Here is a 14,516-nt window from a genome sequence, read left to right as displayed (position 1 = left end):
TATGATGATGATGATAAACAGTGTTACTCCATTAGAAATAGTCCTAAAAGGGTTGAATCCATTTCTCAACTCAGTCTTTCGCCTACTGCATCTAAGATTAGTGGTTTTGTTTTCTTTTTTTCTTTTTGTGTCCAAAGGTAGTATTGATAATAAATTTCAATACAGTTCTGTATTTAAAAGATGAGGAATTATGTACATTATTTATATTTGACGGATATTTGTCCTCATCTTGTTTGTTGTTAACACAACGTTTAGGCTGATATACCCTCCAGCCTTCATCAGGTGTCTTGGGGAAATTTTGAACCTGGGTTCTCATTCCTAAGGTATTTTTCGATGTTATTATTATTATTATTCAGGTCACTGCCTGGAATCGAACTCGGAATCTTGGGGTTAGAAGCTCGTGCTCTTAACCACTACGATTCCAGGCAGTGGCCGGAATAATAATAATAATAATAATAATAATAATAACATTGAAAAATACCTTAGGAATGAGAACCTAGGTTCGAAATTTCCCCAAGGCACCTGATGAAGGCTGGAGGGTATATCAGCCGAAACGTTGTGTTAACAACAAACAAGATGAGGACAAATATCCATCAAATGTAAATTGAATATACTTGAGTTGCTTTAACACTGTATTTCTCAACTGGGGCTCTATATGACCCTTGAGGCGGGGTCCACATAAGATTTTGTTGTTGAAACTTATGTGCAATAAACTGGTTATTCTTCTACAAAACACAAAATATTTTAACGATTATTTTACACAATTCCCCAGGATAATTATTAATAACGAAAATGCAATAGTATTTTTTAATCATTGAATGGCTGTAAGGGACCATCCAAGGAAAATAGAAACCTAAGGGGTCCCTAGGCAAAGAATGGTTGAGAACCCCTGGTTTGGCATAACTCCTCTTGTCTTTCCACTGCAGTAGTGATTATCTCATTGGCATTGCACTATAACAATCTTTCCTTATTGTGTCTGGGGAAATTTATTATCTTTTAGTACCTTATTATTTAACACACTAACCAGTTTGATTTTCACTGCGTCTTGCAACCTTTTCAATAGTCATTGAATGGACAGAATCAACACCTATTGAAAAGGTTGCAAGACGCTACAAAAATTTTAGAAAGACTAAATAATTGAGTGGAAATCGAACTAGTGAGTTTGTTAAATTATAAGGCACTAAAAAAGAATGACTCTCCCCAGACACAATAAAATATGCTTCAACACACGAATTCACATAAAAATCTGGCAAACCAAATCCAAAAGCGAAATCTTTCCTTAGACTTGATTTTAATTCTGGTTGCATTCATTTTGAATTTCTCTTCCTCCTGAGCTGTGACATTGGTGATTGTGTGTTAGAGGGTGGTGTATTGTGAAATTATTATGAAATGGAAGATGGAGATGGATGGGTTAGCTTTAGGTCTACCCTAATTGAACTGATCTATGATTGAATTCCAGCCATGACCATCTCTTATTTTTCTAAGTATAGTATATCTAGGGCTACATTGTTGAGTGTACTCAACGTTATTTAAGATGGTGGTATGTCATTCAATAAAGATTTAGCTATTATTTCTAGCAGATCGAATAACCATATAGAGGTATCTCTCTCTCCTCTCGATATTTGTAGATCGTTAAATATAATGGTGATGACTATGATAACTGTGGTATACTTTTGTCTGTCTGTCTTTCTATCTGTTTGTCCTCTATTCTTACTCCTAAAAGGAAGTGACAGAGGTGACAGTGGGAGTAATATATGGTTTAGTAATGTATCAGTCTGTCTCTCTAACCCCACTCCCCATCTCTGTCTCTTTCACTCACCTTGCCACTTTCTCACCCCCCCCCCCGCTTCTCTCTCTCAGCATAGTGGTAATACTATGTGAAAGTGACAGTTCTGAAATGAAGGTCGTGGTGGTGGTGATGGTGGTAATTTCAAAATTGGGACGGGTAGTAGTGGGTGTAGTGAAAGTGATGTTATGAAATTTAATAAGTTAGGGAACTTGGGAGTGGTGATGACAAGCCTGGAGAAGAAGGTGGCACAGATTTTAATGTGCTGGGAGGTGGGGGGGGGGCAAGGCGGAGTAAGATTTAGTTTAACAATTTGTTGTAATGATGATGATTGGGAAAAATGTATAATGTGTGTGTGTGTGTGTTTAAATCTCTCTCTCTCCCTCTCTCTTTCTTCCCCTCTCTCTCTTTATCCTCTTTCTCTGTGTGTCTCCAAGCTGTAAACAAAAACAAAACCGTAAATTATCATAAAAAAATTATTTAAAAAAAAACAAAACATAATTAATGTTATTAGTTGATGTTTAATTTGTTGTTAATGTCCCATTTCCATTTTTCAGTTATCAGATTTGTCACTGTTAGTCAGCAATCCCAATTGAATGAGACACAATACAGGACATACACAGATTTTTTCTTTGTTTTTTTTGGGTTTTTTTTTTTTCACAGATCTTCCATCTTTTCACCCAATCCCCTCCCCCACAAGTCTATGATAGTTATTTCTGCCCCCCACCCACCCCCGCCATTAACATCGTCTTGCAGTCTCAATATAAACATTCCTGATAACTTAACATGAAGGAATTTGTTTTTGTTTCTTTGTGTGTGTATATGCTCGTCAATGTGTGTATGTATTAATTAATTAGTCAGGGACAGAAAATGGAACCCACTAGATTCATTTATTCAAATCCTCTACAATTGTTTCAACTCTTCCTGCATTTGTACCTCACAGGTGAGATGCTGAACAATCAATGGTCGACAAGGCAGACTGTCACCCGTGTTTTTTTTTTGTGTGTGAGATGCTGAACAATCAATTATCTTGTATCTCCTCAGGTGACTTTTTAAACAAGTACCTCACTCTTTCTTCCTTCCATTTCACCCAGCTCTATTAAGATATATTTTTAGGTTTTTTTTCTACATTTAAGAGATGAGGAATTATGTAGATTATTTATGAATACCAAACAATAATACTAATAATGCAGTTCTATATTTAAGAGATGAGGAATTATGTACATTATTTACATTTGACGGATATTTGTCCTCATCTTGTTTGTTGTTAAAACAACGTTTTGGCTGATATACCCTCCAGCCTTCTTCAGGCGGCTTAGGGAAATTTCAAACCTGTGTTCTCGTTCCTAGGGTATTTTTCGATGTCATTATTATTATTATTCAGGTCACAGTGGATTCATATAAAGCTAGAAGAGTAGCGGAAAGGGCAGGACATGCCCTCATCCATGAGAGGATCTATTACAACCATTGGAAAAAACATCAACTAAATAACAAAATCAAAGAGAGGTTATCTTCATCACTTGGGAAAATAACCAGAGATGATGATAGAAAGAGAATCCAACAAGATCTGGAAAAGAAAGAATTTGAAATTGTGAAGACACACCAGATTAAGAAGTTTATGAAACTCAAAAGTCATCTGAGTTCAATTCCAGGCAGTGACCAGATTAGTAGTAGTAATAATAATAATAATAATAATAATAAAAATATCGAAAAATACCTTAGGAATGAGAACCCAGGTTCGAAATTTCCCCAAGACACCTGATGAAAGCTGGAGGGTATATCAGCCAAAACATTGTGTTAACAACAAACAAGATGAGGATAAATATCCGTCTAATGTAAATTATGTATTTTTAGATGGTTTGCTACATTCTAGCAGTTTTCATAAGAAACAAATGTTGAAACAATTGTAGTGGATTTGAATAAAGAATCCCATGAATTCCATTTTCTGTGCCTGATCTATTTATATAAAACTCCTCAGACCTCAAGGAATTCATGAAATAAATCCAGTAGCATATACTGATGTTGACACCAGGTAGCCAGTAACAGTGGATGTGCTTTACACAGTATCCTATAAGGCTTATCCCCAAATATAATTATCTCTTATTATAAAAGGCAGATTTTATCTGCCTCCCTTTGGGAGTTATACAAATCTACAATATAGGATTTCTTCAATTACAATTTACCTAGCATTTTTAAGAGTACAATGCATCGCGTCATGCCAGGTCCAGTTTTTAAAATTTAAACTCCAATTAAGCAAAATTTACAGAAAACTCACATTCTGGTGTGTGTGTCAAATGCTTTTCTTAGTTTGGTTTACAGCACACGCAAACGCACACACACAGTGTGCAACGAATAAAGTGAAACTAGATGTAATATTTGTTTCTCTCTATCATGCTGATAGATACATGAGTAAAATGTATGGGAAGCTAACAGATAAGAGTGAGTGAAAATGTTCTTGGAAGAGAGTAAATTAGCGACAGTATGAAACAGTGTTTATGTATAAACAGACGACACTTATATAAACCCTTTCGTTACCAAACCGCCCGAATTTACCTATTCATATTTAAATGAGAATATCAGAGTAAATCTCTTTAGTACATTCGTGAAAACACGTATTATACTTCGTAAACACTTCAAATACAGTTTTGTACAAAAATCGAAGTGTAATTTTAATTCCGTGAATTATGGGAGATTTTTTTCCAAAATTTGTTCCTATTGTGTTTTCAAAATTTGTAATTCTGACAAAAAATGGATACGAATTTCATTATATCAAGCAGCGAGTCAGAATTCGAAGGATTTTCTACTGAAGACCTTCATAAATCTAACTCTATGACTGAAAAAAAAAAAGCATCTTTATATAAGAGTGAAGTTGTGTGTCTGTCCCGTTCGATTTAGATTCGTAACTACTCCCACATTTTGCGGTGCAGTTTAACCAAAAGCGGGTATCTTATAGTCGTGATTCATATTGAGCCCTTCTGGGTATTAGCGCGCGCCTACGATGAGTCTACGATTTTAAAAAAATTTACCATCATATTTTTCCATTTTAATGCATTTTTTCCGCTTTTATATAAGGGAAGTAACTCTCTAAAAATATCTACGATGTGTCAACGATTTAAAAAAAAAATTTACCTTAATTTTTTTTCAATTTTTAATGCATTTTTTTGCTATTTTTTGGCTATAACTCTCTAAAAATGCTTATATAGTTATTTCCCTTACAACCCGAGCAACGCCGGGCGATACTGCTAGTGCATGTATATTTGTGCATGTGTGTTGGTATTTAAAGTGGTGTCCCAGAATGGCTGCAGTGATACAAGTAAAAGATGAAAGATTTGCAGAGAATTGAGTGTGTCCATTTCTAAAATGCTAGGTTTAATTTGAGGGAGATTTAGTTGCCATTTCTAGTTGGTCAAACAACCATACAGAGGTTCCTCAGTGACTTATTGGTGTGATGCAATTGAAAGACATTTTGTTGCTGTTTCTAGCAGATCCAGTGAAGTGACCAAAAGCTAAAAGTCAGCCTAGCAGGGGAAGCAGCTACAAAGAAGGTCCCACATCTCTCGTTTATCCAAGTTAATTTTTGTGGATGTCATCCTCAACATCATTTAAAGTTTTGTCCATGTTGGCATGGGTTGGACGGTTTGACAGGATCCAGCGGGCTGTAGGACTGCTTTGGCATGGTACCTATCACTTGATACCTTTTCTAATACCAACCACTTTACAGAGTGTAGGAGGTGCTTTTTTCATGCCCCTGGCATTAGCAGGGGTCACAAAGATCATGGTAAAGGAGAGTGCATGTGGTGGGGAAGATGGGTTTATGCTAGGTGCTGAGACTTAAAGTATAATAAAAGGACAAGCATAGGAGATACAGTTTGCCAGATTAAAAGCACTCCAGCCATGACTAAACCAACTATTTATGTATCTCGGACTACATCATCCAATACAGTTCTATATTTGAGAGATGAGGAAATATACATTATTTACATTTGACGGATATTTGTCCTCATTTTGTTTGTTAACACAACTTTTCAGTTCCAACCTTCATCAGGTCTCCTGGGGGAATTTCGAACCTAGATTCTCATTTCTAAGGTATTTTTCAGATGTTATTACTATTATTATCATTATTATTATTCAGGTCACTGCCTGGAATTGAACTCGAAATCTTGGGGTTAGTAGCCTGTGCTCTTAACCACCTTAGGAATGAGAACCCAGGTTTGAAATTTCCCCTAGACACCTGATGAAGGCTGGAGGGTATATCAACCGAAACATTGTGTTAATAAACAAGATTAGGACAAAAATTCGTCAAATGTAAATAATGTACATCATCCAATGTTTCCTTTCAGTGATTTTATGAGACAATTGACTGCTATTTCTAGCATGGCAAATAAACACAGAAAAATCCCACGTTGGCTCATTAACTTAATTGTCGCCGTAGATGTGGTAGCTTGCAATTATTCAGTTACCCAGATTAACAATCTCATTATTTTTCTTCATCTTTGTTGCAGTTATTTCTGAATTCCCATTGTATCAACAAAACATATACACACCAATGTGCCTTAGGTATTTAATATATGCCCATGTCTCTCTCTCTCTCTCCCTCTCATGCCTACCAATCTGGGGTTTTTTTAATGTCTATATATGTCTAAATATGTCTTTGTGGCTCAGTATCTATCAGTAATCTGCCTATCTCTACCTGCCTCTGTCTCTATATTTGTCTGTCCCTATCTGTTTGTATGTATGTAACTATGACATCATTTGTCTCCATCCATCACTCTATCTATCTATTTATTTATCTATCTATCTTTCTGTCTGTCTGTCTATCTTTCCATCTATCTGTCTATCTTTCCATCTATCTAGCTATCTTTCCATCTATCTAGCTATCTTTCCATCTATCTATCTATCTTTCTGTCTATCTATCTATCTATCTATCTTTCTGTCTATCTATCTATCTTTCTGTCTATCTTTCTGTCTATCTATCTATCTATCTTTCTGTCTATCTATCTTTCTGTCTATCTTTCTGTCTATCTATCTATCTATCTTTCTGTCTATCTATCTATCTATCTATCTATCTATCTATCTATCTATCTTTCTGTCTATCTATCTTTCTGTTTATCTTTCTATCTATCTGTCTGTCTATCTATCTGTCTGTCTATTTCTCAAAACAATATGTTAAGACATGTTAAGACGCAGTGCAGACAGGAAATAGTTTCAGTTTGAAGCCCCTGGGGGGGTTGTCACCAAACATAAGCTTTCTCAAGCTTTCTAACATTACCTTCCCATTTCTCTCTTCCCCCCCCACCTCTCTCATAATATATGTATATATATATATATATATATATATATAAAAACAAACATTAAATTATGTTAGCGTATGGATGGATGCATTGAGACAACTATACTACTGATTGGGTCAGGTTGTTGTGAAAAAGAAAATTCCTAATAATGATGAAGAATTATGCTGGATGAAGAGAAAAGAAATGTGCTGGAGAATGGTACCATAGGGTACTCCTGATAGATGCTGATTTAAGAAGATTTAGAATATCGTAGGTAGTTCGAGCAACATAAAAGGAATAGCACTTTAAAGTGCTGCCACTGCAGATGTTCTATCTTATCTTTAAACGTTTATTTCTGATAAATTCCTCTCAGAACACTCTGGTTTTTTCTCTATAAGTAAATTTTTCTATCTTGTAAATTTACTTTCTGGTTCATTCGTTCTTACTTCACAGCAAGTTTTTCTGAAGGATATACTAGGATATGCATGCTGATGAGGTCAGAATAAGAGTGAAACATGATCAGAATTTTCTCCTATACTTGCTGAAGGTGGTGGAGGGGAAAATTAAAATAATATTAGTTACTGACTAATATTGTTTTTACATCATCACCTAATTATTTATTATTAGATTTTTAGTGGTTTTTGCATTAAAACTATTAATAGTAATTTACCACAAACTCACACACACTACTTGCAGATATACGTAATGTATATATATCTAAATATAAAAATGGAACGAAAACGCAATAGTGGGCATTAAGACGTTCGGACAAATAAACAATACAAAGATGGGCAAGAGAAACAGCAATTAGAAGGACAGGCAAAAAAAGATGGATCGTTCTTGGCTTTCTATCATCAGTCAAGTCCCAGAAGTCACAACCATTTCGGGCAGTTACACTCAAGGTGGTTTGATCTGGTTGCCCCCCAAAAAGTCTAAGCTAAGAGTATTAGACTCCTTTGTAAGAAAGCTTGCGAATGTGTATGGCAACAAAGATAAAAACACACACAAACAAAATGGAGAACATGGTACACAATTACGAATACAAACAACAAGAAATAACAACAGATGTCTTTCAACTACACTCACATACACACTCACGCTGAAAAGCACTCACTCTTTCTCTCTCTCTCTCTTTCTCATGTCTAGTCATACTCACAGAAAGAGGTATGCACATACACACAGCTAAATACCCCCACATGAGGAGATGATGCACATTTATACACTCGTGTATGTGTGTACATCCAAACACATACTAGTCAGGGTAGTAAAACTGAAAGTTAACAACAACAAGTCTCTCAATTGAAGCCTGCTGTTAATGGAAGGAAGATGAAAGCTTCAGTCAACATTGAACTTATTGTTATGCTTAGCTTACCTCTCTCTCTCTCTCTCTGATAATTAATTTCTAAACCAGATTTCCTCATTAGTACGTTTAAATATCTAAATAAGATATCTAAATAGCCAAGGAAGACATTAAGAGACACACAGACAATATAAGAAGTCATGTCATTGTTTAACCCTGGTCCAACCCTCATCGAGTAGATCAAATGCTTATTTCTGAGTAAAGGCATTCCAGCTGTAAGTCAGACCAAACCAGGGAGTTGGGAGTCAAGTCTGGGGCTAGTAAGCACCATCATCATCAGCATCATTTAACATCTACCTTCCATGCTGGCATGGATGGACCTGTGTTTTGATATGGGGATTCTCCTTTTGTTAGAGGTAAAAGGAAGGGGTCTCAGTCAGCTTTATATATATATATAGTTGAAATTTACAGAAAAACAAAAGACCTATCTAAACATGTCCTTTGAGAAGGTGTTCATCACCCTGACCATAGCAACATCCGATATGACCTTCATAGCCTCCTGCGAAGACAACTCCTCGTCCTCTGTCCAGGGCATGGGCTCCTTCCTCCGGTCATCCAGCTCTGTATTGCCCCTCCCTTCTGGAAGATGATGACAAAATCATGTCTCCTGGGAGGGGCTGCTTTTTCCTCTGTCAGTGGCACACATCCCACCGACAAAGTTTCCGGGCATGCTGACAGTTCACTATCAACTGCCGGTGGTGTCCCATTCTTTTTCTTTTCTCCTTTACGACGGGAGGGTGGAGTTCCTCCTTCATGTCCAGAAGTCCTTCCTTCCCTCCCACCGCCTCAGGATCCATAGGGGATCATCCATTTTTGCCCACCTTCTTTCTTTTTTTTCCTTTCTTTTTCAAAATGCCTCTTCGGGCCATCAAATACAGTATAGGATTTTTATATGAACTAATTCTTTCTCTAATTTAATTTTTGCTTCATCTAATGCTTTAAGATTAGAGTGGTGTAAGATGACTGTAAAATGAAAATAAGAGTTCTGCAAGAAAGTAATTGGAAACTGCAGCCCTAATTCCTAGAAGTGAGATATGAGAACAACTTTTAAGGGACGGTGCTTAGCTTATGTGACATTATGTTCATGATAGATTTGGATAGGAATGAATGCCACTCTTTCAAAAACATCAACACCAAACAATCTTGTACCAGTTTCTGATAAATAGCCCAAAAATCTATGTTCCTTGTAAGATTCTGAATGAAGGACATTTTCTTTTTGTCTCCTTACATTAACAAATAATTCCGTCTCATTAATTTTCAGTTACCAAAAATAAATACATAAATACAAGAGAAAGTAAAAAGAAATTCTTTGTGTTCTTCCATTGTCTCTTTATCATTAAGTTCAACTGCTTAGAATAAACTGTATTGTTTTGATATAATAAACAGCTTGGCCAAAGTAAACTCTTTAACGAAGCAATTATGACTTATCTATTATCAAATCCTGCACCAACCCTCCTCCTTAACAGACTAAGCTGATCGAGCAGGATTATTGATTGGTCGTTTGCTGTTGTTTAACCCCAGGTCAGCCTGGACCCAGTACACTTAAGGATGAAATATGGTGCAGCTCTGATCATCTTGTCTTCTGGTCTTTTATTTTTTTTCTTTCTTAAGATAGAAATGTTTGTAGGATTTGGTTGCTATTTCTAACAGGGAGGTTCCCTTTTTAACTTGTCAAAAGATGTCTGCTCAAAATGAAGATTTAGGCAAGCACAGAAGCTGAAATGCATTAACTGTTTAAGCCTTTGGCATGACTCTGTCAAGTATAACACTTATTTATTCACATTGTTTTGAATTAATCATGCATTATCTTGTAGCTTTGAGATTTTTGATGATGTCATTGTTTATTTTTAGAATGTCATTGTAGGATGAGTGCGAGAGGCCAGATCTGGCTGTGTTGAACATAAAACTGGCAGAATATTTGGGTCAGACATGACCAGTTTAAATGCTAAAGGATTAAAGTCTGTTGTACCTTCTCTGTAGAGATGAAATGACCAGTGGACAGTTAAATCATTTTGCTCAGAATATTTCACTTTAGACAGTTCCAATCAGGAGGGGATTAAGCCATCGGTCAATTGGGCCTTGCCCGAGGGCCCAGAGCTCTAAGGAGTCTGCACTCTACATGTTAACTCAACTAAAACACACATTCAAAGGGGTCTGGTAAACAGTTATGCCCAGGGGCCCTTAACACTCTCAGTCCACCCCTGATTCCAATTTATTTAACAATAGGTTCCCATCTGGGAATGTTCAGTGTCAGACCAGAGATAACAATTTTCCCAGTTTTAAGACCTATCTCTCAATCGATCCAGATTCTAGTTCTGGCCATTATTCAAGTTGCTATTGTTGTCTTGCTCTAGGTCAGTCCTGATCAACAGTTCAAATCCACGAAGGCCCCAATGGTTCTTTCATTATTATTATTATTATTCAAGTAATTGTACCCAGGACTGGACATGCACCAGCATAGGAGTCTGTATGTGATCTTGCTAATTGTTAGACATAGCAGCCAAATCTCCTCCAGTTGTCCTAAAACTTGAAGACTCTTTGTGGACAACAGTTATAAGATACTAGCAGTATCGCCCGGCGTTGCTCGGGTTTGTAAGGGAAATAACTATAAAGCATTTTTAGAGAGTTATAGCTAAAAAATAGCAAAAAAATGGAAAAAAAAAGATGGTAAAATTTTTTGAGTTAAAAAGGTCGAGTTGCGTCCCCTAGACAGTCTGTGGTTTGTGTTTCTGACTCTCGACCCCATGTCGAATTTATCGATTTTTTTCAGAACTGGGGGAACTTTTCAAAATTTTCGCTGCGTTAGTTTTGAATTATGACATTGGGCTATGTGTGTGTCAAGTTTCATCAGAATCGGTTGAAAGCCGTGGTCAGGGTGAGGGTACAACCTAACAGACACACAGAAACACACACAGACAAACTGCCGTTTATATATAGAGAGAAGAGATATAAAACATATGGTCAGGACAAGGACAGCTTTAAACAAAGATCAGCAGCTCAGTGCTGAGAGGACAGCTAAATAACAACACAATGGAACTAGAGCTTAATGTCCTGCAAACTTGCCAAGATAAGTGGTTGTGGTGGTAGCAAAATGGCTGACCAGATAAAATTTTACTGCATTGTTAACTCAAGATTTTGAGTTCCTGTCCACTTTAAGTCTATTTCATTCATTCATCGAGTGATTCCATTTGTACACGTAATTGCAATCAGTTCACTTGGCTGTAAGTATGGATTAATTGGGACAGTAGGTGAATATTCTTTTCTACTCTAGGCACAAGGCCCGAAATGTTTTGTGGGGAGGGGGCAAGTCGATTAGATCGACCTCTCCAACTGGTACTTAATTTATCGATCCCGAAAGAATGAAAGGCAAAGTTGAACTCGGCGGAATTTGAACTCAGAACGTAAAGACAGACGAAATACCTATTTCTTTACTACCCACAAGGGGCTAAACACAGAGGAGACAAACAAGGACAAACAGACGGATTAAGTCGATTATATCGACCCCAGTGCGTAACTGGTATTTAATTTATCGACCCCGAAAGGATAAAGGCAAAGTCGACCTCGGCGGAATTTGAACTCAGAACGTAACGGAAGACGAAATACGGTTACGCATTTCGCCCGGCGTGCCTAACGATTCTGCCAGCTCGCCGCCTGACATTCGGTGAATATTGACTTCATTTCTTTGGCTTCGGGCAGCATGAAGCCTAAACTGAGTACTGCTGCTCTTTTAGCTGTTACCTGGTTCTGTTGCTAAACACCAAGTCTGTTTTGAGGAGACCAACTTTACACCTATCTCTCTGCCTTCGACAATTTTTCAGGCGCACAAACTATCTTTAAGGCCTTTTTCTTTTGGTCTTTCTTCTATGATGGTGGGGTTGGAGAAGCTTGCTTGTAGTGTGTAATAAAGGGAGTGAGGAAGAGAAATTGCTTTTAATTAAATGACTTACAATTGTTTGGTTACTAATAGTTGGTGGTGGCAATGGTGGTCAGCCTGGCTAATTGGTTGTTATGTGACAATGGCTGTTGGTGTTTGTGTTTGTAGTAGCTATTGCTTTTAGTGGTGATAGTAGCAGAGGAACAGATGCGAAAGAGAAAAGGAAAAGCAAGCAGCTAAAACAAACAAAAGAAATAGACAGGAGAGAGAGAGAGAGCGGCGTGGAGGAGGCTGTCATTGACCACATTGCAAGTAATTCTGACAAGAAAGTCAGTCTCCTGTGAAAAGTTTTTCTCCAGAAATTTTATTAATCTATGCTTCACAACGACCCTTCCAAATGTCGCCCGAAATATGTGGATATTCAGTTTGAAAGGTTCTCGGTTCAAGGTGCGTCCTGTGCATGTTTATATCTATCTATCTATCTATCTATGTATATAGTCGAAAGGAAACAATTTCCTTTTTGCAGCCCCGTTTACATGTATTTGTATGAGTTCCGCAGATACGGAGATTTCATATTCCTGCCGTTAAATTTAATTTAATGGATCAATTAAGGAAGACTTTGGCGTTCAAAAGTTTGAGATTGAGGGTTTTCTTTAAAAATGCACACAGCAGTTCTTACGATGTGCCTTCACTCATCATAAAAGTACGTACTTATATTTTAACTGTTGTTCGATACACACACACACATTTACATATATATATATATATATACACACATATATATATAGGTATATGCGTATATATATAAAGGTATTTTTTAATATGCTGGCCATTGATAGAATGTTTTTTCGAAAAATTTTATCCTACATTAGATGTATATATATAATTGGAGTGGAAGGTTACATAGAAGTTGTTCGGTACTTTTGTTACTATGAATGAGAATTCTGTTACTATTTTGGAGTCTGTGTTGTATCCGTTATCTAATCTGGATTTGTTTTGATATGTAAATAGAACTGTGTGTCTTTTACTTTCTTTTTTCGTTCTTTAAAAGTGTATTCGTCTGTTATTGCAAGCTGTATGTTAAGTGTGTACTCTAAATTTATTAATTCGAATCATTAAAGTTTTAAGTTACATTGTGAGAAAATTCGCGCGGGAGATACTGCATGTAAAAAAATTAAAACACACACAAACACTCCACGTGTATTTGTGTTGTTTTACACGAGTTTGTACGTGTCGAACGACAAAAGAAGTGTTTTAATCTTTTTGTGGGGAGAATGTCCAAACTATTGAAAACTTTATTTTGGTGTAAATTTGTTTTTAAATTCGAATCGTTGGCATTCTCAATAAGTGTGGAATACAGCATCACGCGCGCATTTATGATTGCACGCTTGCTTGTTATTGTTTAACCCCAGGCTGCGTTGAACGAGCAGGTTTTGAATTATTACTATTTCCACATTCAGTCTACTTAGAACAGCATTAATGCAATGCGTCCTTCTTTTTATTCTTTGTCCTTGTTTGGACGGTGAGAAATGATGTGAAGGAGATTCGGTTTGCTACTTCGAGCAGGTTGAATGCCTATGTTGACCAGGGGTTCTAAGAGAAGGTAAAACACAAGTCAAAGAAAAAATGCTAATATTTATAGAGGGAAGATTGTCGGAGGTCAGCGGAAGGGTGTTTGAGGGCCGCATGGGGCCTGAGAGCCATGGTTAAGAACCCCTGATGTTGATACTCCGTAGTTATCTCGTTTTTCTTCATTACTTCCTATGTAAAATTCTTCAGTTGTCTTCTGATACCAATTTCTCATTCATACTCAAACATGTGACCCCTTTGGTTACATTGGTGTTCTATGTTAGGAATGTAGAAAATGCTGGGAGTGAAACCCCTGTTGTCATTTGATTGTTGATATTTTATCAGATAACCTTAAACTGATAAATAAATAATAAAAAACTATGATGATAAACCTGCCCACTATGACCATCCCGTCTTTTTAACAATATTTCAAACTACTTTATCTGATATAAAATGCTGTTATTTATATAATGCTCTTTCGCTGGCTTGTTTCGTGAATGTGTGTTCGTGGGTGTGATGTCCTTTAGTTAAGATAGTGGAGTATGATTTTTATGAATATTTAACTGCTGTTTCTAGTAAGTCGAGCAACTAATTGGAGTCTTCACCAGCATTGGTTCGTTAGGAGTATCTACATGCAGATCAAATCATAGGCAAACC

General features: G+C 36.7%; 1 protein-coding gene across 11 annotated transcripts in view; it reads left to right on the top strand.

Annotated features, from left to right (window-relative positions):
* The window catches only part of LOC115216322 (nostrin), a 389,446-nt gene that overhangs the window by 325,079 nt on the left and 49,851 nt on the right, over positions 1–14,516 (top strand). Inside the window, exon 1 of one of the 11 annotated variants that reach the window (XM_029785538.2) lies at positions 12,586–12,737. The exons of 9 other annotated variants lie outside the window; for them this stretch is intronic. In XM_029785538.2, coding sequence (XP_029641398.1) covers positions 12,702–12,737 — 36 coding nt within the window. In that variant the 5' untranslated portion in view covers positions 12,586–12,701. Of the gene's footprint in view, positions 1–12,585; positions 12,738–12,873; positions 12,994–14,516 lie in introns of those variants that run through there. One more of the 11 variants, XM_036506493.1, reaches the window with a different exon arrangement.

Source organism: Octopus sinensis, linkage group LG10, assembly GCF_006345805.1.
Source record: "Octopus sinensis linkage group LG10, ASM634580v1, whole genome shotgun sequence".
Taxonomy (NCBI): domain Eukaryota; kingdom Metazoa; phylum Mollusca; class Cephalopoda; order Octopoda; family Octopodidae; genus Octopus; species Octopus sinensis.
The sequence above is the reverse complement of the archived record's forward strand: the minus strand, read 5'-3'. Positions and strand labels throughout refer to the sequence as shown.